This window comes from Sciurus vulgaris, assembly GCF_902686455.1.
Source record: "Sciurus vulgaris genome assembly, chromosome: 8".
In the NCBI taxonomy this organism is placed as follows: domain Eukaryota; kingdom Metazoa; phylum Chordata; class Mammalia; order Rodentia; family Sciuridae; genus Sciurus; species Sciurus vulgaris.
Window position 1 is genome coordinate 145,994,582 of NC_136468.1, and position 23,792 is coordinate 146,018,373.

Here is a 23,792-nt window from a genome sequence, read left to right on the forward strand (position 1 = left end):
GAGAGAAAGCTATTTAGTTTGAATCTATTCCAGTTATTGATTCTTGCTTTTATTTCCTGTGCTATGGGAGTCCTGTTGAGGAAGTCTGGTCCTAAGCCAACATGTTGAAGGTCTGGACCTACTTTTTCTTCTATAAGATGCAGGGTCTCTGGTCTGATTCTGAGGTCCTTAATCCATTTTGAGTTTAGTTTCGTGCATGGTGAGAGATATGGGTTTAGTTTCATTCTGTTGCATATGGATTTCCAATTCTCCCAGCACCATTTGTTGAAGAGGCTATCTTTTCTCCATTGCATATTTTTGGCACCTTTGTCTAGTATGAGAAAATTGTATTTATTTGGGTTTGTGTCCGTGTCCTCTATTCTGTACCATTGATCTACCTTTCTATTTTGGTACCAATACCATGCCGTTTTGGTTACTATTGCTTTGTGGTAGAGTTGAAGATCTGGTATTGCGATACCCCCTGCTTCACTCTTTCTGCTAAGGATTGCTTTAGCTATTCTGGGTTTCTTATTCTTCCAGATGAATTTCATAATTGCTTGCTCTATTTCTGTAAGGTATGTCATTGGGATTTTAAGAGTGTATTGATAGCAGTGATCTCTTACTTTTGACCCAAACCATAATCATGACCATCAACCATAAAGGATGCTACAATAATGTTTTTCTATCTCTTCTCACACTGAATTCTACATAAGATAGTCCTATGTAAAATATTTTAAAAACACTTCAAATATGTAAAACTAAGATCTTTTAATATTAAAATCCTGTTCTAAACCAGGCGTGGTGGCACATGCCTGTAAACAAAGCAGCTCAGGAGGCTGAGACAGGAGGATCACAAGTTCAAAGCCAGTTTCAGCAGCTTGGCAAGGTACTTGGCAACTCACTAAGACTCTGTCTCTGAACAAAATATTAAAAAAGGTTGAGGATGTAGCTCAGTGGTTAAGCACCCCCAGGTTAAATCCTCAGTACCAAAAGAAAAAAAATCCTGTTCTAATATTTGAAATTATCATAAGTGGGATAATAATTTGCATTTATAAAATCCTAAGAGATAATCACACGTAGAATCTAACAACAAATTCACTTACGAACTGAAGTTTGGTATCTCTTAAAGGTGATAAAAAAAACACATATGGAGATTCATACTCAAACATTCTTAGGCCATGATTCACAATAAATATTCAGAAATGATGGCTTCTTAGTACTAGAAGAGGGACTCTAGATTGATCATTTAGATCAAACTTTTTTTAACAGTGAAATTTTGTCCTTAAGCAAATTCTTACCTGGAACCCTAATATATTATTCAGATAAAAGCAGAAATGATAATGGTGAAGTCAGAAAAGGGGCATAGAACACATCCCAATTGTCCACTGAGGCACTTCCTCAGACACCAGGTGCCCCTCTGTCCCAGTGCAAAAACCACAAATGAGAATTTCAAGTTAGATGGAAAACTGTCCACACACTCAAGAAACCTCTGGCCATTCAAAATTATTTAAAAGTAATAGAAAAAAATGCATAGACAATCCCAAATTACCAAATATTTGGGGAAAACAAAATATCCAACACCATGAAGGAACTTTAAATTCTAAGAGAAGTTATAACTGTTTCTGTTTTTAGAACAAAGAGAACTGCATTAGAATACATCACAATACATTTTATTGTTATTTTCAGAAAGAAGTAGTAGTGTCTGGGAATGGAAAACACTTCCCTTGCAGCTCACAGCCCTGGTTTAATATACCCAGCACTGAAAGAGGGAAGGAAGAGAGGGAAAAGGGAGGGAGGGACCTTCACATAGGTGTGCTGGGCCCAAACTCTTAGCATCTATGGAACAGCCTCTTCATGTACTACTGGCACAGAAAAATCTCTAAGACATGTTATTAAAAGCAAGTGGTACAATACACACAGAATAGTGCTATTCAGATTTTTAAAACCCATGAAACACTACTATCTATGTATCTGTATCTATCTCCAGAGAAAGGATGAAAGAATATACAGAACTGGTCTGTACTAGTGATTTCTGTCTGGAAAGGGGATTGAAGGACTGGTGTTGGAGTGAGGAAACAATCAAGGGGGACTTTTTACAAAATGTGTGTTGTTTGATTTTCATATCATTAGAATCTATTCAGGTATTGCTTGTGTAATCAGATTTTTAAAAATAAAAAGCCCAAAACATTGATCCACTGTTCTACTCAATGTTAGAACATTTTAAACAGTGGAGTAATCTGCTTCCTCAAAGCAGCTTGATCCACGACTGAAGAAAGCTTAAGTGGCAGAATATTATCCTTATAGTCAATCAACTAACTCTTCTAATCCCCATATACTGGTCCTAATTCTGCCTTCTCACAAACAAGAAAAACACTAATTCATCAGTGCTGGGGGTCCCAAGACTCCTGAGAACTTCCTGAGAGCTTGCAGGACTCAAAATATAGTTCCCCTCTTTGCCATGACTTATTACACAGAAAGGTACAACGCAAAATCAGCAAAGGAAAAAGGCATAGGGGGTAAAGCTTAGAGTAAACCAGCTGCAAGCTTCCAGAGTCCTCTACCAGCAGAATCGCAAAGGAATGCTTAATTCCTCCAGCAATGAGTTACAGCAACAAATGTAAGATGTTGCCAACCAGTGATCATCATTAGAGACTTAGTGTCCAGGATTTTTACTCAGGGCTGATCCTGCAGGCACCCTCTGCCTAACCTGTACCAAACTCTAGACTCACAAAAAGGAAAGCAGGTACTGAACATAAACCACATTCTTCATTCACGTTAGGCACAGTGAGCCATTCTTATCAGAAAACTGTGGGAATTCTTCTCCAATTTCCAGATGTCTGCCAAGGGCCAAACTTACAAGCAGGGCTTTCCAGGGATAGCATCCCAGGCCTGTTATATTAGCTCTTTCCTGAACACCATCTTTTCCTTCTTTTCATGAAAGTTTTCAGACTTTTATCCATTTTAGTCACCCTCATCTGAGACTCTGGCATGACTATATCTCTCTTAAGACATGAAGCCAAAAATGTAAACTATTATTCCAGGCATAATTTGACCACAAATAGGATGTGATATTTTCTAAATATAGTATGTGTATATACATACACACACACACATATATATACTGTTGTTTTTGGTATTGGGGATTAAGCGCAGAGGGACTTTACCACTGAGCCACATCCCCATCCCTCCCCCAACCTTTATTTTTTGAGACAGGGTCTTGCTAAGTTGCTGAGGCTGGCCTTGAACATGTTGATCCTCCTGCCTCAATCTTCTAAGTCCCTGGGATTACAGGTGTACAGCACTGCACATGACTCTTTTATTTGTTTTTTAAAGCTGCATTCCTAATGGACTTTGTGTTGATCCAACAGACAAAACTTCAATTCTATCATATTGTATTTATAATCCCATTAATGGTCTTTTGTTTGCTTAAGTGTAGTAGTCCTACCTACCAAGATGATTTTAAATTGTAATTCCATCTGGCTCAGGTTGAGTATTCTTTCTAGTTTTCTATCATGTGAAAATTAGTGAGGGCTCTGGAGCCAGACTGCTTCAATTCAAATTCTTGTACTATGTAAGAGTAACAATCTCTTTAGCAAATTGGCTTAAATTCTGTGTGCCTCAATTCCCTTATCTGTAAAAATTAAAAATAATAATTGTATCTATTTCAGCATTATACAACAAAACAAATGAGATAATACATGTGAGAAGTCTTGTACAGTGTCTGGCACATTGTAATTATATAATGAACTTTATTAATATTATAAACTATTGACAATAACAAACATGTTAGGATCAAGGGCAAAGTGCCAGTGTACTTCACTCAGAAACAACAGCAGCCAAATATTTTTGAGACTACTGACTCAATCAGATCTTTAATCAGTTTATATTTATATTATAAAAACTTCCAAGATAATAAGTTAAATATCATAATTATCAATTTTTAGTTAATAAAGTATAATGTCTAAACTTAACCTTTTATCATTTCTCAAATACTAGTGTGAAGTAAAATCAAGATTGACTAGAATGGTTGAAAAAAATTTATGTATATCACTAATAAGATAATTTCAACTCTTGAAGAAATTCCTTTGTCAGAACTTTGGCAGCATAGGAGATAGACACATTCCTGTGTTATTCCTGAGTACTGCCTCAAGGACAGCAATACAATGAAAATAAAATGTTAAAATGAAAACAGAAACATTTTTAGATACTACTTCTTTTATTAATAAGGAAAATCAAAGAGATACTAATAAACAAATATGTATTGCACTTGTCATCTGCAATCAGAACTAAAATTTGGAGGTAAAATGTAACATCTGGAATAGTAACTTCAGTGGTAGTAGGAAGTATCAAAATGCATATACTTCATTACCAAACTTTGAAAACTCCTAACTGACCTCTAAAAAGTAAATGATAAAGGAATACAAATCACTGTATATGTTGAGGACTTGTGAAATGTATCTTATTAACATAGTCACATTCCCAAATCAAGGAATACAGTTTTTCATCCAAAAAAATGCCTGTTACATAGTTTCTAACAAGCCAACATTTTCAGTTCATTACATCTACAACATAGTCCTGTGGACTTACACACCTTATCCATTCTAACAGTGCCTTAGAGGAGTCAGGGTACCAGGGTATCTTTTCTTAGGAACACAGCTGCAGAAGTGTTCGGATCTGCCTTCAAATCTCTGCAGCACACTAACTTTGGAATTTGGGCAAGTTATTAAATTCCTCTAAATCTGTTTCCTCACTTGTAAAATAGAAATAATACCTCATAGGCATTTTGAGAGGATGAATTAGAATAGATTGAATAATATAAAATAAAGTTACTGTTTAAACCATTTAAAAGTTACAGTTCTGTAGCATGAAGTACAGTCACATTGTACATCCACTACCAAGGATGTTTTCAAAGACTGAGTGCACAGGAACTGCTATGTGAATGGCTGCTAAAATAATGCTAATTAGGGCTATCTTATTCCATCTTAGACCTGTGTAAATGATTTAGTCCTAAACAGAAACCACACCATAGTTATTTGTTGAATTGCTCCTAGTCTGAGAAACTCTGGCTTCAATTGTTAAACTATAGACTGTATTTCTAGCTTGTAGAGTCTTCATTCAAGAGAGTGACAAAAACAAAAACATTAGAAGTCAACATGTTGAATTTATTAATGCCTATCACTGTTCTAAGAATGTTATAGATATAATCCTTCTAGAAGGTATACACAGCAACATTCACATTTTACAGGTGAGTACAAAGAGATTAAGAAATTTACAAAATCACCCAGTTGATAAATGACAAGGCCAGGAACTGCACTCAAACACATGAGTTCTAGAACCTGCGCTCTTAAACCATTCTGCCATATTGCCTCTAGGCATATAATGCCACTCACAGGAATGATTAGGAAAGAATGCCAGACGTTAGGGTTGACTGAACCTTGGAGTTTTTCAGAAGCTTTAATATCTGTTATTTCATTGTTCTAGAAACAATGAAGACCAATTACTACCACTTTACAGATGGAAAAATCAAGAAATTTGTTCAGGGTCAACAGAAACGTGGGAGAGACCTGGATCTTAGCTTGGTCACTTATTAGCTGTGTGATTCTCTAATTTCTCTCACTCCATTGTAAGACAGAAATACTAATAACATCTCTTGCAAGAAGTAAAGAAGTATATGTAAAACCTCAGCATAAAGTTTTATATATAAAGTGCTCAATAGGGCTGTGGTTGTGGTTCAGTGGTAGAGAGCTGCCCTAGCATGCGTGAGGCCCTGGGTTCAATCCTCAGCACCACATAAAAATTTTAAAAAAGGTATTGTGTCCACCTACAACTAAAAAATATAAATAAATAAATAAAGTGCTCAATAAATGTTAATCCCTCTTTTTCTTATTCAGCATGTGATTCCTGATAGAGTATTCTTTCCAAACATCATTGACACTATTTCTCATACCCTCTCACCAGCTGTCTTAACAGATAGGTGGCATAATTTTTGGTGACTACCATGCAATACCAAAACAGAAATCTCAATGAAGTCCAGCTATCTTATATAGTTTTAGTTTAACAAACCTCCTCCCTTTTGTCCATATGGCCTATCGCTCTATCAAAGTTGAAAATAAAACTGGTCTACCAAGATTTGTTCTTTATAAAATTATGCATACTGTTCCCTAATACCTTCTGTTCTCTTAGGTAACTGCCAAATAATTTACTTGTTCTCGTTTTTGATCAGACATTACTCAACAATTAAGATGACCTTACCATTTCCAAAGTTGTCTTTTTCCCCTTTTAAAAAAGCAGTCTTTTGACTCTCATCAAATACTTCTTTTCATATGATTTCTCAAAAATATAGGTTAGTAACTGAGCACGAGGTTCTTTTCCCTCATTTTACACAGCAAGAACATCTAATCCAGGCTGGGGTTGTGGCTCAGTGGTAGAGTGCTTGCCTGGCACGCGTGGGGTGCTGGGTTTGGTCCTCAGCACCACATAAAAATGAATAAATAAAGTAAAGGTATTATGTTCATCTACAACTAAAAAAAAAAAAAAAAAAAACTTAAAAAACAAAGAACATCTAATCCTGCACTAGGAGCACTGTTCATGTCAAACGTGGCCACGATTAGTATTTCCTGTCAATCGGCAGGATTTTCTTAAGACAAAACTGTTAGGAAGTATCATGGCCTCTTGAAAAGCAAAATTGCTGTATAACTATTCTTCCCCCTGGGGAGCAAAGATGCCATGAAGCACATGCTGCTGGCTTCCAAGTATCATTTGAAACACTCCCATGTCCTAAAGCAATCTGGAAGTGGATGTTAAAAGCCAAAGGAATTTTTCAATCAAATGTTGACTTCCTAAATCTAGTACTTCCCCTACAAGCCAAAAGGCATTTTGGGAGGTTACAATAATAAACACCACAGAGAAAAATGGTACCACGGAAACAACTCATTTGTGTTTGGCACAGTGAAGTGTCACTGCCAACTTTTAACAGTATGTGATGGATATGGACAATAGGACCAAAGGGAGCTTGCATTCCTGTTCCCCTACCTGTCCTCCCACCCAGTCTGCCATCAAACCTCCTCCCATGACCTGGCTCTGCCCTCTTCCCTGTCAAAAGGGCCCCACCCAAGTCACTAACTCCTCCCATGACCTCAGACATGAGCAGCTCTTCAAAGTTAACATAAAATTTTAAAAACCTTTAAGAGTTGCTAGAGTACAGGTAATGTTTAGGAATTCAAATGTGACCTATCACCTGATTTTCTAAAAAAGACAAGCAATTTGGCTGTATTCATTCAGTTTTTCTTGAGCTTATTTTATAAAAAGATGATGAATTATATTTTTGGTGCTTGAGTTTAGCTATCAATAATATTGTTTTTCCTACTAATCTTATGAGTCTGACAATGGACAAATGCAACAGCAGCTATTAAAGCATTGTTCAAAATTTGAAGTATGAAGCAATGCAAGATATAACTGCATTATTTTAACTTGTAAGCATCTATTATGAGGTCATTTTATTGTGCCAGCTTCACCGGTCAAATACACATTATTACTATTATTATTTTGGTACCAGGGATTGAACCCAGGGGCGCTTAACTGCTGAGCCACAGCCTCAGCCTTTTTAAAATTTTATTTAGAGACAGGGTCTTGTTGAGTTGCTTAAGGCCTTGCTAAGTTGCCAAGGATGGCTTTGAACTTTCGATCCTCCTGCCTCAGCCTCCAGAGTTGCTGGGATTACAAGGCATGCACGACCTTGCCTGACTCCAAATATACATTATTAACTATATTAACTCAGTGATGATATTTTCTTAGCTCTTTATGGAAATACATTTATAAACAAAGATGAATTTTTGTATTATCTGCTAGTTTCTACTAGTTTTGCTTTGCTTTTATAAATTTAATGCTTATAATAAATAATTCCAATATAAATTCTTTTTAAAGAGTGAAAACTTAGAATATTTTCTCATAAAATAACTAAGATCTCTCCCATTTTATAATAAGAATGTCTTAATTTTATTGCAATTTTTTTTTCAGTTTTAAATAACTTAGATAAGATTAACTACTATTAACATTTGAACTAAGAAAGTAAAAGACATTAATGGTTTCTAATACTCATACTCTTGTTCCATGAAATACCCTTAACTTACCTCATCTCCTTTCAAAACTTCCGTGCCATCAAATTCACGCGTCTGATTTGTCTTTAATGACACTTCTCTTTCTAGGTTAGCTAACTTTTCCTTGGCCTCCTGAAGTTCCTCGGCCTTGGCTTCTTTTTTACGAGAAATGATGGATGCCTAATTGAGCATTTAATGTGAATAAAATACATACAATCAACTTTCTATTATCTTGTAAAATCACCTATCTTTGAGATTTTACCAAGCTAAATTTTCAGTCTGGCTTCTCCTGACCAATACTCCTTGCCCTACTTACCCATCATCATCAATTATATATTTAGCATAAGCATATAATATATATTAAATATCAACCTACAAACACTTCAGAAGACAAAAGCCCTGGAAGTATAGGCTGTATCAACAAAGAAACAAAAATACACTAATAAAAATATTAAAGTCTTCTCAAATGCAAATGAAAATACACTCTAGGTAAGTAAACAGAAGCCAATTATTTTCTTTTTGGAAGAAAACAAGAATGCTTTATTTTTAGAACTATCACACAGGTCACCTTATCAAATTCAATATCCACACTTTTTAAAAGAAAGGTTAAAGCTTCTATTATATTTGGAGTATTCTAATAAATAAAATGTAGATTCAAAAATCAAATACCGTTAGCCCAATTCAAATGGCTGTTTTTTAGCCATAAATGCAGCATTTTATATTAGCTAGCAACTCTTGGGGGATTTTCCTTAAATGAATCATGACCATACTAGTTTAAGATAAACATCAGTCAAATTGTCCTTTATTAAATGAAATTGTACAAATATTGTATTCAAACAAATATGACAGGAGATAGAGAATCTCTAGTGCAAACCCTTTTTAAAAATTCTGTCTTTCCTGTTTAAAAAAATGAAAAGTCAGGTGGTAAAGGATATTTCCTTTTTTTTTTTTTTTTTTGGAGGGGAGGGTACTGGTATTGAACTCAGGGTGCTTTACTGCTGAACTACCACCCCATCCCTTTTTATCTGTTATTTTGAGACAGGGTCAGGCTAAGTTGCTAAGACTGGCCTCCAATTTGCAATCCTCCTGTTTCAGCTTCCTGTATCACTGGGTTTACAGGCATGTACCACTGTGCCCATCAATAAAGGAATATTTCCATACAATTATTCCACTTTAAAAAATGGAGAGGGAATGACAGAATACCAGAATTGTGTAGAAAATGACTGTATACTATCTTAACATGATAAAATAAGTAAAATAAGGGCTGGGGTTGTGGCTCAGTGGTAGAGTGCTTGCCTAGCACATGTGAGGCACTGGGTTTGATCCTCAGCACCACATATAAATAAATCACTAAAATAAAGGTTCATCAACAACCGAAAAATATATTAAAAAAAGTAAAATAAACATCAGCCCAAACTGAGGATATTACTTAATAGAGACTAAAGTCAAGAACAAGATAAAAATGCCCTATACCTTGACAACAATTTAATATTGTGTTGATAGTATTAGCTAATACCACTAGACAAGAGAAAGCAATTAGAAGCAAAAGAATTGGAAAGGAAAATTGGAATTGACATATTATATAATTATGTACCTTAAAAAAATCAATGGAAAAACTACAGCAAGTGAGTAGCTTTTACAGAACAACAAAATTAGTCAGAAGACGTAATAAAAGGAGAGTCCTTGCACACTAACTTTAAATCTGGAAAACTATGTATTTTTAAATATTATTTAGTTGTTTATTATTTAGTTGGACCTTTAATTTATATGTGGTGCTGAGGATCAAACTCAGTGCCTCACATGTGCTATGCAAGCGCTCTTCCATTGAGCCACCACCCCAGCCCAAGTATATTATTTTTGACTCATTAAAGATTATAAATATTTTGTTTAAACCATCTAACATAAGCTTTCACTTAAAAATGGAATTCCACATTTACAGATTAAACAAAAACAGCTCTACCAGGGCTGGGGTTGTAGCCCACTAGGAGAGCAACTGCCTAGTATGTGTGAGACACTGGGGTTTGATTCTCAGAACCACATATAGATAAATAAATAAAATAAAGGTCCATCAAAGACCTTTTAAAAAATTATATATATTTTTTTTTTAAATAAAAGAGGTCTAGCAACACACTTGGCAGGCACTAAGGAAACAGCTTCATCAGGTATACTGCATTTCAAACTTAACCTGGTGTCTTTTGTGGATTCTCCACTATTTCTTCCTTATAATCTGGAGATTAACAATGACCAAAGAATACTTATTCCTCCTTCTCACTTTCAGACTATAGATAACACAGCCAGTGGTTTTGATGATGATGTTCACCAATAAGATTACAGATTTAAATAAGTGAGTCAAAGTGTGGTCTTACCTGTTGCCTATATAGTGAGAGTTTGCCTTCAATTGGCTCATTTCTCATCATTTTCTTTTCAATCAGTTGATTGATTTGTGTGTTTACTTCATTTATCTGAAACAACATGAAAGTGAAAAACGTTAAGACTCTCCCTATAAAGAAAAAAACTCTCTCCCTATTATTACACAAAGTGACATCTGGCCAAATTCAGCTTTGAATTTATAGCTCTTAGTACCAGTGATTTGATGGAAGGAACAGTTTCACTAATGTTATGAGTGGATTGTTATGATGACTTTTAGAAACATTTATATTTCATGATATAAGTTTGTATAAATAAATTGCTTTTCATGTCTAAACTATCATGAAGTATTTTATATGACATATTTATACATTATTATTAAAAAGATGCTTTCTAAAAACCTGAAGTTATCCCCTCACCTAGGTCACGACTTTCAAGTCACTGTTAAGTGATAAAGCTAATCCAAACATTCCCCAGGGATTTAGTACAAGGAATTCATGAACTCAGCTGAGAGCTGACATACATGACACTTAAAACCCTTCCTGCACTCAGGATCTGTGATTCTTTGATAGCTGTCTTTTATCCTAGTTATTAAACCTTTCCAAAATATAATAAAACTGAATAAATCCTATGGAAGCACCTCAACAAAAACAAAACATGGCTTTCAGTATATCTATCCTTTAAAGGATTGGAATTCTGTTAATTCTATGACTTTAAATTTGATCCAAATCTGACTTGGACATCTAACATCTCTAAGTGAATAAAAAGAGTAAAATGGTCAGAATTTTGTATTTAATTGTATATTAATATAATATACAATTAAATATATAATATAATATATAATAAATATATAATTAATATATAATAATTGTATATTTAATTGTGGTTATTAAGCTTCTAGGATTAGCAATTCAAAAATCTTTTGATTTTCATGTTAATAATTTTTTAAAAATATACATCTAATTAGTGTTTTATTTCTAGGGGATAAAAATGTAAAATGGTAACAGGTTTCAATAAAGTTTAGTAATTCCAAGACTGGCAAAAAAGGCTAATAAAAAATATTAGCTTCAGAGGGTTGACGGTGTAGCTCTGTGATACAGTGCTTGCCTGGCATGTACCAGGCCTTGGGTTCAATTTCCAGCACTTCAAAGAAAGAAAAAATCAGTTCTAAGTATAGAATAGCCATAATAGTATGCTTAGAAATAAAAATTAATGGTATTCAAAGTATTCTAAAATTTGTCATATAAATGATAATATTACAAAGACATAAACCCATTAATGATATTCAAAGTATTCTAAAATTTGTCATATAAAAGATAATATTACAAAGATATAAACCCATGTCAATTAATATGCCTTAATTCACACAATGAAGTTACTTAGTTTATGACATCATGGGGATTAAATAACATCATTACATTCTACAATTCCTCATAAAGGACAACTCCTCAGAAGAGTTGTCAACTCTTAGCAGGGGTTAACTTTAGTCCTAAGTGGGACACTAGAGAAAGCAGTTCACATAATTTTCACAGACCTGGGGATGAGATAAAATTAGGAACTATAAAAAGATGATTGTCACTTACTTTAGATTCAAGTTCAAGAAGATCAGAATGGTCCATAGCTGGCTCTGAAACCACTTTTTGTAAAAAATGCAATTCCTTTTTCTTGTTCTCCATTTCTTTAGGAAATTTTTCAGTTACCATATATGAGTTAAATTTTATCTCCTCCTCTAGTCTCTTCATTAAACCTTTCAAAAACAAAATAAATGAATAATCAGCCTGAAAGAGTAGGTATAGTGACAGACAGTCCATACACTTTTAAATATAAGACCTGGACAGTATGGCTTATCTATTGAAAGGATTCTGTATTTGTGGTACGGTGCATTAAAAGATTGGTCACTGGGTTGGGGCTGTAGCTCAGCAGTAGAGCACTTGCCTGGCACATGTGAGGCACTGGGTTTGATCCTCAGTACCACATAAAAATAAATAAAAAATAAAGGTAAAAAAATTTTCTTAAAAAAAAAGATTGATCACTGAAATATTTCATGCTAATTAGAATGATTCTGAAGCACAATTTGAATGGAGAAACAATTAAATAATTATAAAGTGTGGTTTAGGCTCTTTCCAACTTCATAAACTAATTCATTAATATCCATCAACATGCAAAAATGACATTTGCAGAACCAGACATGTTGTTGGATCATATTTTGCCTTCTAAGTTTTTAAGAAATCCCTGAACCAGGGCTGGAAATGTAGGTCAGTGGTAGAGGACTTGCATAGCACGTGGGAGGCCCTGGGTTCAATGCCTAGCATCACAACAAAGAAAAAGAAATGCATGAACCAACACCTAAATGAAATCTAACCCTGGTGCTCTTTTATACAAGCAGTCATAAATGCTTTTTATATTTTGCAATACTTTTGATGATGGAGCTTAAATTTCTATTCTAATTCATCACAAACAGTAATTAATACATTATAATTTATCAGTTTCAAACCAATGAAGATATTGCTACAGGTATAAAATCTGGAAAAGAAATAAATGATCTACATTCATTAATATTTCAGGTTTGGCAGATTTTATATTTTAATGTATTAGTTTATAGTTAAGTGGTAACTTAAATTGCATTTGTAACAGTTAATAGTTTTCTTATTTTGGTAAGATGTATGACTATATAGATTTTCAGTAAATAATGATTTTGTTATAAATTCCCAGCCTAGAGAGCTTGATAAAGTTTATTCCAGATCCTTCCATTACACATTTACAAATTCTGGTTTGAGTTTTAAAAATGCTGGGTTTCCAGCTTAAGTGATCTAAGTATATAGAATGCATAATAAATCTGGCCCAAAGCCTTAAAATTATTTTTAGTTCTGTTATACTAATAAAACATATAAAAAGGTATTAATGGCAAATTTACAAGTTTTCCATTCATTCCTTCAACCTTTTCCTCCTTTTTCAGGATTGAAGAAAGGGAGAGAAAGAAAAGTGTTTAAAGTTTAATGAATCACACCATAATAAAAATCAGATAATCATTTCTAGGTGGTTTCCAGTTAAATCTACATTTCAGTTTCTCTGGCTGTTAGATGACTCGCTCTTCCATCTTCAGGTTCTTAAATATACCTCAAGTAACCTGAGAAGCATAAAATCAAAGTCCAAAATGTTTTTAAAATATAAAATTCTTAAATAATATTTCTTTTTGATAATGGTTACCTGGGGATGGGGAGAAGGACAGAAGTTAAGACATTACAAAGGGCAAAGACACATCTGGGGGTAATGGATACGATCATTATTTTCATTAAAGGTTGATGTCTTCACCAGCATATACATATATCAAAACTTACTAAGTGTACACTTTATGTGCAGTTTATTATGTTAATTTTACCTCAAAAAAGCTGTTAAAAAAACTAAAACAGAGTTAATATCAAATTTTAAGTTCTTGGGTTGGGGTTGTAGCTCAGAGGTAGAGTGCTCCCCTAGCACATGTGATGCACTGGTTCGATCCTCAGCACCACATATAAATAAATGAATAAAATAAAGCTCCATCAACAACTAAAAATATATATACACTTAAAAATAAATAAATTAAACAAAGGTTAAAAAATCAACAATGAAAAAAATTTATTTTATAGACCTGAAACTAGTCAAATTGTTTCTATGCAAAGTTTTAAAATCGTTATCTTTAAATATCCTAGAGAAAAGAAATATAAAGTCACTAAGATCACAGCAAACTTTTATATTAAAACCCCTCTGAAAGCATCTCACTGAGCCTGTATAATTTACCCAGTGGCTTCTCTTATGTAACAAATCTCATGAGTATATAGTATGTAAAGTTATATTAACTTCAATGAATGTTTCATAATATGGATGTTATGCTACAAAATCACAAATTACGTTTTAACACTAAAACTACTTTTTATGTTAATTAAGTAAACAGAAATAAACTGCAAGCCTTTTTTGTTATAAAAATTAGATACTAAATACCTAGGTCAATTAAACATCTGATTAATTTATTCTTCCCCTAGGTTGCTGAACAAAACTCTTGTCCATTTTCCAGAAAGATGTCAACAAACTAGGAACTCCTTAACCTCCTATCCCCACCCCCTATCCCCACACAAAGTACATATATCACATACATAATACATTTACATCAATATTTTGAGCCATTTTTTATTACTTGACCTCTTAACTATGAAAAAGATAATTTTTCTTTGTCTTCACAGATTGAATAAATATTCTGTTAAGCAGTTAGGAATTGAGAGTTGAGACTTAATTCTGAAAGGAAAGAAAAATTATCAACAGGCATTATCGAGAATAGGTATTATTGATAAAACCTATTGTTATTAATTTTAAAACAGCTATAATTTAATGGATTTCTTTTGAAGATTCATCTTAATTTTTTACAGTAAAGATGTGAAGGAATCATATGAAATTCAAAGAATATATACTAAACAGATGAAAGTTGTCCTATGGGAAAAATTTTTTCTTTTGTTTTGAAAATTAACATTCTCCTAAAAAGGAGAAACTTAGTAAATAATCAAATGATGCCAACAATTAAGTGCATGCTTACTTCCAGGTTCTGCTTGAATTAGAATCTATGACAGCACCAAGAGTATGTGGAAAGTCACGAATTGACATATATCAACCATTCATCATATAAGGAACACTGTCCTAATTTTTTAAATATCAATTATACATGCCTTATTTCTTTGATTTTTAAGTGTCTCAACTGTAAGACACCATGAACTATATCACAAATACCATGTTAAAAGTAAGATGTAGGGCTGGGGATATAGCTCAGATGGTAGAGTGCTTGCCTTGCAAGCAGAAGGCCCTGGGTTCAATCCCTAACACCATAAAAAGAAAAAAAAGTAAGATGGACCCCAACTGCAAAAACAACTAAGATAGGGAAAAAATGGTGTCTAGAATTAAGGAAATGCGATATTATCTCTTTTAATGGTTTATTGAAATGTAATTTACATGCCATAAAATTGACCCATTTAGTGCATGATTCAATGATTTTCAGTACAGCACAGTTATACAATGAGCACCATAAATTTTAGAACATTGTTATCAATTCCAAAAGAAATATCCAAACTCATCAGTAGTTATTTCCTCTCTCCAGTTCCCCCAACCATGCAGCTGTCCTCCCAGCTCTAGACAGTCACTAATTTGACTCCTATCTTTATGGATTTCTTATTTTGAACACTTCACATACAACATGATATGACTGATACTTTTACTTAGTCATGTTTTTGAGGTTCATACATGTCATAAACTTCATGGATGTATCAACATTTCATTCTTCTTTGTGGAAGAATAATACTCCATTATATGAATATGCCACATTTTGTTAATTCATTCATTAGTTTAGGGACTTAAGGGTTGTTTCTCCTTTTTGACTATTTTGAACAATAATGCTATGAACATTTGTGTTCAAGTTTTTGTGTGAACATGTGTTCTCAATTCTCTTGGGTACACACCTAAGAATGGCAATGCTGGTTCATATGGTAACTCTATGTTTTCATATTTTGAGGAACTGCTAAGCTGTTTCCTGAAGCAGCTGCATCATTTCGCACTCCCACAAGCAATATATGAGGGTCCCAATTTTTCCACATTCTTGTTAACACTTGTATGCCTTTTTCATTATAGACACTATATGTATTACATCTTATATCTTATAGATTACCACAGGAAGATGAATCAACCCCATATCAGCTAGATATTTATGTTGTAATATTTCTCCAATACAAATGATGGCTTTGTACTACTCTTCTGATGGGTGTAGCCTCCCTCCTAATGAGCCAAAACACTTTCAAAATACCTAAGACAGGTTTGGTGGTGTAATCTGGGGTATCAGAGCAATTTATCATTTGTGTAAAGCTATGTTATAGAGTCAGGAGTACCCACATAACATTAGTACTGTTATTCTACAAATCAAAACATGAAGAACACTTAATTTTAAGGGTTCAGTATTTTTTTTTCTTTATTTATATTTCTTTATAAATAACTTTATTTATTTTTATATGGTGCTGAGGATCGAACCCAGTGCCTCACACTGAAATATATTTTTAACGTACAAGTCTACCCAGATTTGAAGACAGACTTTTAATAAATAAAAGTAATGTTTTCTGGCCAAATTATTTGTTTCTTATTTTTTTATGATTTAGCCCTGGATCTAAAGCAACAATTCATATTTTCTCCATTCATCTTTTTCACAACATCCATTCCAAGTACTTATATAAGTGCACACTGGAGGGCTTCCCTTGCCAGTCATTATCATTATCTTCACCATGACTGAAAAACTGGGTCAGTTTTTATTTATCTTTTTTTTTGAGGGGGGGGGTATGAATTTTTTTTACCAAAACGAAACCTTACAGATGTCTTCATCAGGGATATCATTTGCTGCTGGGAAATGATACTCCAAAACGCTGAGCTACCACTTGACAATAACTAATTCCCATTAATCAACTGCTTTCAGGAATTTTTTTAAATAATATTTTATAATGACTGATATTATATAATATTCCACTTACTTTCAGGTTTTGCATCTGCTGCAGCATGGCGCATACTCTTCAGCTGGTTTTGTACTCTTTGCAACCTCTGTACTGCATGAAATAGCTTTAAAATACAATTAGATTTATGACTTGCTAAGTGTGTTGAAACATTCCTCACATAGGCAAACAATGGGAAATACACATAATTCTTATGATATAAAAGGGACAAATAATAAGAACTAAGAAAATTACTATGTTTAAAAAATGTAACTGGTTCTCTCAATGCCTTTTCATGTAAATTTTTTTAAAAAGATTTCAGAAAAAATTTCTTTAGTTATTTGTTGAATTTGGAGATGAAGAAAAAATATTTGTTACAGAAATAAATGCATCAAGCTTTTCTTGTTGTAGCATGGCTTTCTTAATCCTAAAAAATGTTAACAATTGCTGTCTCAGAATCAGAAACTGCTGCTAAATAACCATTCAAGGCCTAGGAAATGCAGATTACTGCTTCAGAGAAAGTACAATCCTGCCAAGTCAAGTTCCAAAAAAGCTAAATATCTAAACTTCCAATTTAGTAGGGAAAGAAATTGATTTGAGATATATATATATATATATATATATATATATATATATATATATATTTTAAATGTTTTTAGTTGTAGATAGACAAAATAACTTTATTTATTTTTATATGGTGCTGAGGATCGAACCCAGTGCCTCACACTGAAATATATTTTTAACGTACAAGTCTACCCAGATTTGAAGACAGACTTTTAATAAATAAAAGTAATGTTTTCTGGCCAAATTATTTGTTTCTTATGATTTTGAGCCTATTCATGATTCACTTATTTGCCATTGGAGTGAAATGTAGAAGGTACTGTGGAAGGATCAGTGGAACAAAAAGGATGTTCCTATAGTCCAAGAATCTAAGACACCCATTGGAGATTCTGTAAATTTCATGAGCAGTTAATCTTACTGCTTAACATTATGATGAATCTTCTATATAATACTGGAACATGAGCTAAGCATCGTTCAAATGAAAACAAATACAGAGTATGGCACCCAAAAGAAGGTATTGCTGCTATTGGTGCCACAAAATACAATTCTAAAATTCTTTGCTCTGTACATGTGAATTACCAGAAGCAGCTATTTCTTTCATCTAAACTTTTCTTTCAATACAAACTTTTCATGGATACCTGATTCTTTTGTTCCTGTTTCTGTTGTGCAAGAAATTCTTCTCTCTCTTTTTCAACTCGAAGTTGCCTTGCTATTTTAAGCATCCGTTGATGATTCTGAACTGTCTCCACCTACAGTAAGGGAATAAGTAGTACAAGTTACTGTCAGGTTCGAGAAATAAATTAGCATGTCACATGACATAGACATCCACTTATCATTTTCTTCTGGTAAACAGTACTTCCTAGAGATGACACCAAAGCTCTAGACTCCAGGATCCTAAAAGTTTTGGGCTATTGCCTATGGAGATTCCCTTTCCCTCACTGTTATCTGAGTCCATCCTCAGATGTACATCCATGTCTGGCTTAATCTTTATTTGCATTCCTAAATCTCTGCCAGTCCTTGGGACCTGGGACCAAAATCTACAGTGCTAATTCTTCCCTTACCCTTTTCTTCAAACGTTCAACTCTCTTAATGAGCTGATCCTTTTCTTCTTCCATTGCACTGATATCCTAAAAAGTAGTAAAGAGGACATTAAAAATATTCTTAGTGTGTAGAAATCAGATAAGGTTTTTAAATATGATTATTCATCTGCCATTTTCATCATTTAGAACCAAAGCAGTAAGGAACAAAGATTCTCTTTTGGATAAAGGACATTTCTACTTTTCCCTCTGGTTCTTTATGTAGGGTAATTTTTTTGGCACCTTGGTTTTCTTCTAGAAAAGCAACTAAAGCAGGTTAAAACGCAGCAAGGTGAAGCTGCCAACCAGCACATTTGTGTTCTGATTCCAAATATGGGCACATGATTTTTCAAAGATCCTGTATAATGAAAAGTGTGCAGGTCTAAATACATGAACAACAGCTGCTAACATCCCATCTGCTTTGTTAAATGCCAAACCATGTATTCTGCCAATTTTCCATCAAAATTATTTTTAAGGCTATGGTACTTTCAAGATATAAATTTATATCTGGTTTTTGCCAATTAACCAATTCTCTCCCTGAAAATAAAGACTTTAAAAATAAAAATAAATGACCTCTCTGATATATTACATTAAAAATCCAAAATTAAAAAGAAAGAAACATGGGAATAGATAATACATTCCAAATAAAAATAAAGTCAAAAAAATTAAAAATAAATAAATAACTTCCTTTTAACCAGTTCCATAATATTTTGTAGTGCAAACAAAATCCTTCCTAAATCTAAAAAACTAGTACAGTAATACCAAAGGTAAAATATACATAGTAGCTAGTATTGGCAAAATTTGGGAAAAGGGGCACTCTCACTCACTACTGGTAGCAGAGTACTAAAGAGTAATATAAGAAGTTTTCAAATAAATGTGCATCCCTTCTAGCTTAGTAATTCCACATTTGGAGATTCTGTTCTAATAAAATATTCATGAAAAGCCACAGACTTTTTTTTCATAGACTTCTTTAAAAGGATTCTTACTAACTATATCAAAAATTTAAAAAATCCTAAATGTCTGAGGATTATTAAATATAGTATATAATGAAAGTCATTAAAAATTATGTAAAAGAATGTTTAATGACATAAGAAAAAGCCATGATATGACATTACTTGAAAGAAGTGAATTAAAATTTGTACTGTATGTATAGTACAACATCCAGGAAAAGATTTAAATAAATTTACTTATTGACATGTCAACAGTGGTTATCTCTAGAACATGGGATTATAAGTGAATTCTTTTCTATTTCTTATTTAATCATATTTTCTAAACTTACTACAAAGAATATATTCAAGAATTCTTTGGTAATAATGAATGAAATTAAAATATAAACTTTAGGTTCTTTTATCATTTTGGTTTATTCATAGGACATAATGGAGGAACAGGAGATGGACATCAATCACTCTTCCATGCTATTTTAAGTATGTACTTATTGGTCTTTTCCCCATCACTACATCTGAGTTCGCCTTCATTCCTAATATTCAATAAACTCCCATTGAGAACCTACCCTGTGCCACTGTGAGAGACTAGGAATACAGGGGTGAACAAGATATATAGTCCTTACCATCACAGGCCTTAAAGGTAACTGGGAAGACAGACATTAAAGCAATTATTAAATGTAATGAGTGCTATAAAACAAAAAGAATAGAGGTAACTAATCTATTTAGGGAATTAGAAAAGACTTCCCTGAGGAAGCAACTTCTAATGTTCCTGAATGAGAATATAAAAATGGCATCGATAACTCAGGAATTTTAAAAATACAAAATCTGTACAAGTCAGTATGGCAATAGTTTGGGGAAAGAACTTAAAAAGCTTTGTGAAAAATATAAAAATATTTTCTAGAGAACATTAAGTAACATGCATCAAAAGTCATCAAATTTGTCATGTGATTTAATAAGCAATTCCATTTCTAGAATTTGTTCTAAGGAAACAAGCACAGACATGCCAAAAACATTATGTGGAAGATAATCATAGTATTTTCCATAATAGCAAAAGATGAAAACGAAAAACTAAAAATGGTTAAGCTATCCACATTTTGGAAGATATGTTGGTCATTAAAAATCATTTTCTAGGAAGATGACAATGAGAATATATTCATAATGTAATAATTAAAAGGCAAGATATAAATAATTATGTATCACGTGATCCCAAATACATACCCACAAGATGATTTTTTTTTCTTTTTCTGTCTTCTGTGTATTTTCTATCAATCACATGAAGACTCAAAACATAATCTTTTAAAACCCCTGCTACTAATTAGTGAAACCACTTTGGAAAGCAGTATGGAGATTCCTCAGAAAACTTGGAATGGAACCACCATTTGACCCAGCTATCCCACTCCTCAGTTTATACCCAAAAGACTTAAAATCAGCATACTACAGTGAGGCAGTCACATCAGTGTTCATAGCAGCTCAATTCACAATAGCAAAACTATGGAATCAACCTAGATGCCTGCTTCAACGGATGAATGGATAAAGAAAATGTGGTACATGTACACAATGGAATATTACTCAGACTTAAAGAAGAATGAAATTATGGCATTTGCAGGTAAATGGATGAAACTGGAGAGTATCATCCTATGTGAAATAAGCCAATTCCAAAAAATCATAGGTCAAATGTTCTCTCTTATAAGCGAATGCTGATCCATAGTGGGGGGTGAGTAGGAAAGAATAAAGGAACTTTGAATTGTACATAGGGGCTGAGGGGAGGGGTGGGGAGGTGGGGAGGGGAAGGATTGTAGAGTGTGAAACAGACATTATTACCATGTATACATGTATGAAAAGAATTTTTTTAAAAAATATTTATCATTGTCAAAAAAATGTTAATGAAAATAAATAAATAAAAGTTCAAAAAAACAAAACAAAAAAAAAACCCTGCTAGTGACTCACCCAGTACACAGAACTTCCTGTGAATTTACCCTGGCCATTTGTTGTCACTAATCTCCATAAAGTCTTAAAACTCATACTGAATTAACGACAAACAAAAATGCTAAATTCAATAGTATCCAAATTCATAAAACTATTTTTTTCTTTACCTTTCTGATTTCTGCTGTAGAAAATCCAGATGTTTTCAGCTGCTCGCATTCTTTATGTAAAGTTTTAAAGGCTTCCATCAACTCTTCATACTAAAAGAAGAATGTCATTAAATTATAAACTAATGACTAGATCCAACAGGATTTTTTTTTTCACTTTTTTTTTTTTTTTTTTTTTTTTTGCACCAGGAATTGAACCTAGGGGTGCTCAACTACCAAGCCATATCCCCAGCCCTTTTTTCTTTTTCTAAATTTAGAGACAGAGTGAGTCTCACTAAGTTGCTTATGGCCTTGTTTAGTTGAGGCTGGCTGTGAACTCACAAACCTTCAACCTCAGTCTCCAAAGCTGCTGGACTACAGGCATATGCCAGTATGCCCGGCCAATAGGGTTTTCTTAATCAAGTGTTTAAACTTGTAGTGATTATTAAACCATTGTAAAAACCACATTAAAAACACATCCTCAAACATTTATATAGGACACAGAAAAGCACATCTGTACAATCTGGCCACTAAATACTTTTCTAGCTTCATTTCTGGTTACTTTCCCAGCTCACACTCTATACTCTTATCTATGTTGATCTCTTTTCAGTCCCTGGAACATTCCATGCTCTTACCTTCAGCTTACGCACCCAGCTCTCTCTGAAAAAACTCAGTGACTTCCTCACCCCTAAGCTGAGGAACTCTGATTCATCCTACAAGTCTCAGCATAAATATCACTATTCTTAGAGGAGACCTCTTTGGCCCTGTACCTATGCTATCACAGCAGATACCACATAAAGTTATAATAGACTAGTTACTTGTTTGTCTTCCTCCATTAGTGAGAACCAGGAAGACAAGAATCATATTCATTGTGTACACCTTTGTACCCCTGGGACTAACCATAGTGCATAATCATATGTGTCCAATAAGTAGTCAAATGAAAAAAATCACAACTGTTATCCACTTTTTTAAACAACAGTACTTTGGGACCAGGTGTGGTGGCACATGCCTATTATCCCAGCTATACAAGAGGCTGAGGTAGGAGGATGGCAAGTTCAAAGCCAGGTTTGGCAACTTAGAGAGACTGTCTTAAAAATAAAAAGGGCTGGGGAAGCAGCTCAGTGGTAGAGCACCTGTGGGTTCAATCCCCAGTAGTACAAAGAAAGAAAAAAGAAAAGAATGGCACTTTGGAGGGCCTGGATGTAATCAGTGGTAGAGCACTTTGCCCAGCATGTGCAAGGCTCTGGTTTAAATTCCCAGCACTGGAAAAAAAAAAAAAAAAAAGGATAGTAGCTTTAAAAATACTGGACAATGTCAGGAAATTATAATATTTTTCTTGACTATTCATATCCTATATATCTCCATATTATTTGTTCTAAAATTCTTCATTTAGAAAGAAAATATGCATTTTTTAGTATCTGCTAAATGACCAGTTAAATATGTAAGTTATTTTATATATGAACGAACATGTCTTTATTTCCATTCTTTCATTAATTAGCTGAGCATATTTAGTAAAAACTATGAATAAAATTCCTCTAAGGAAATTAGTTCTTATCAAATTTATTAATGAGGGAATGGAAGGAAAAAGAAAATATCTCACATTTATACTTCTTTATTTCCTATATTACATGAAATCTTCAAAGGTGTACAGAAGGTGTAGTCTTATTCTGTTGAGCTTTTTCTATGGCATCTACTATGACATTTGACATTATTTGCATAAATATTGTCTTAAGAGATCAATATTGACTCTATTTTGAGTGACTGCCACGTATACCCAAAAGAATGAAATATAGATGAAAAATAAAAACATTCAGTTGATTGTTTGATTCAATCCAAATATTGAGCAACATATACAAGCCACTATATACAACCTGGAGGAAAACAAAGCTGGACAATACATGACACCTGTCTGGGTGGACCTCACAATATTCTGGGACAGAGAGACTGACAAACTACTCATAACAAACTGGCACAAATCAGTCCAAATGAGTGTTATGCAATAAAAATACAAAACGCTAAATTGAGACGCTTTTTTTTTTTTTTTAAATTAAACCCCTCTGGAATCTAAGCCTGGTTTCTTTCTTGCCTTTGATCAGCAATGTGGGATTCCAGGATCAGGAGCCAGACCAGCCAGAATCCTCAGTAATCAAGAGCTTTAAGAGCATAGGCCAGAACCAGATGTTACTCCAAAACTCTGGTGAGAAAAATGCAC

The 23,792-nt window shown here is 33.5% G+C and overlaps 1 protein-coding gene across 4 annotated transcripts in view; it reads right to left on the bottom strand.

Annotated features, from left to right (window-relative positions):
* IFT81 (intraflagellar transport 81) overlaps nucleotides 1-23,792 on the bottom strand; it is a 65,484-nt gene that overhangs the window by 36,692 nt on the left and 5,000 nt on the right. For all 4 annotated transcript variants that reach the window (XM_079149537.1, XM_079149534.1, XM_079149536.1 and 1 more), the window contains exons 5-11: nucleotides 21,605-21,694; nucleotides 18,553-18,618; nucleotides 18,130-18,240; nucleotides 16,973-17,057; nucleotides 12,026-12,189; nucleotides 10,442-10,537; nucleotides 8,109-8,255 (exon numbers count right to left, since the gene is read on the bottom strand). In XM_079149537.1, coding sequence (XP_079005663.1) covers nucleotides 8,109-8,255; nucleotides 10,442-10,537; nucleotides 12,026-12,189; nucleotides 16,973-17,057; nucleotides 18,130-18,240; nucleotides 18,553-18,618; nucleotides 21,605-21,694 — 759 coding nt within the window. The remainder of the gene's footprint in view (nucleotides 1-8,108; nucleotides 8,256-10,441; nucleotides 10,538-12,025; nucleotides 12,190-16,972; nucleotides 17,058-18,129; nucleotides 18,241-18,552; nucleotides 18,619-21,604; nucleotides 21,695-23,792) is intronic.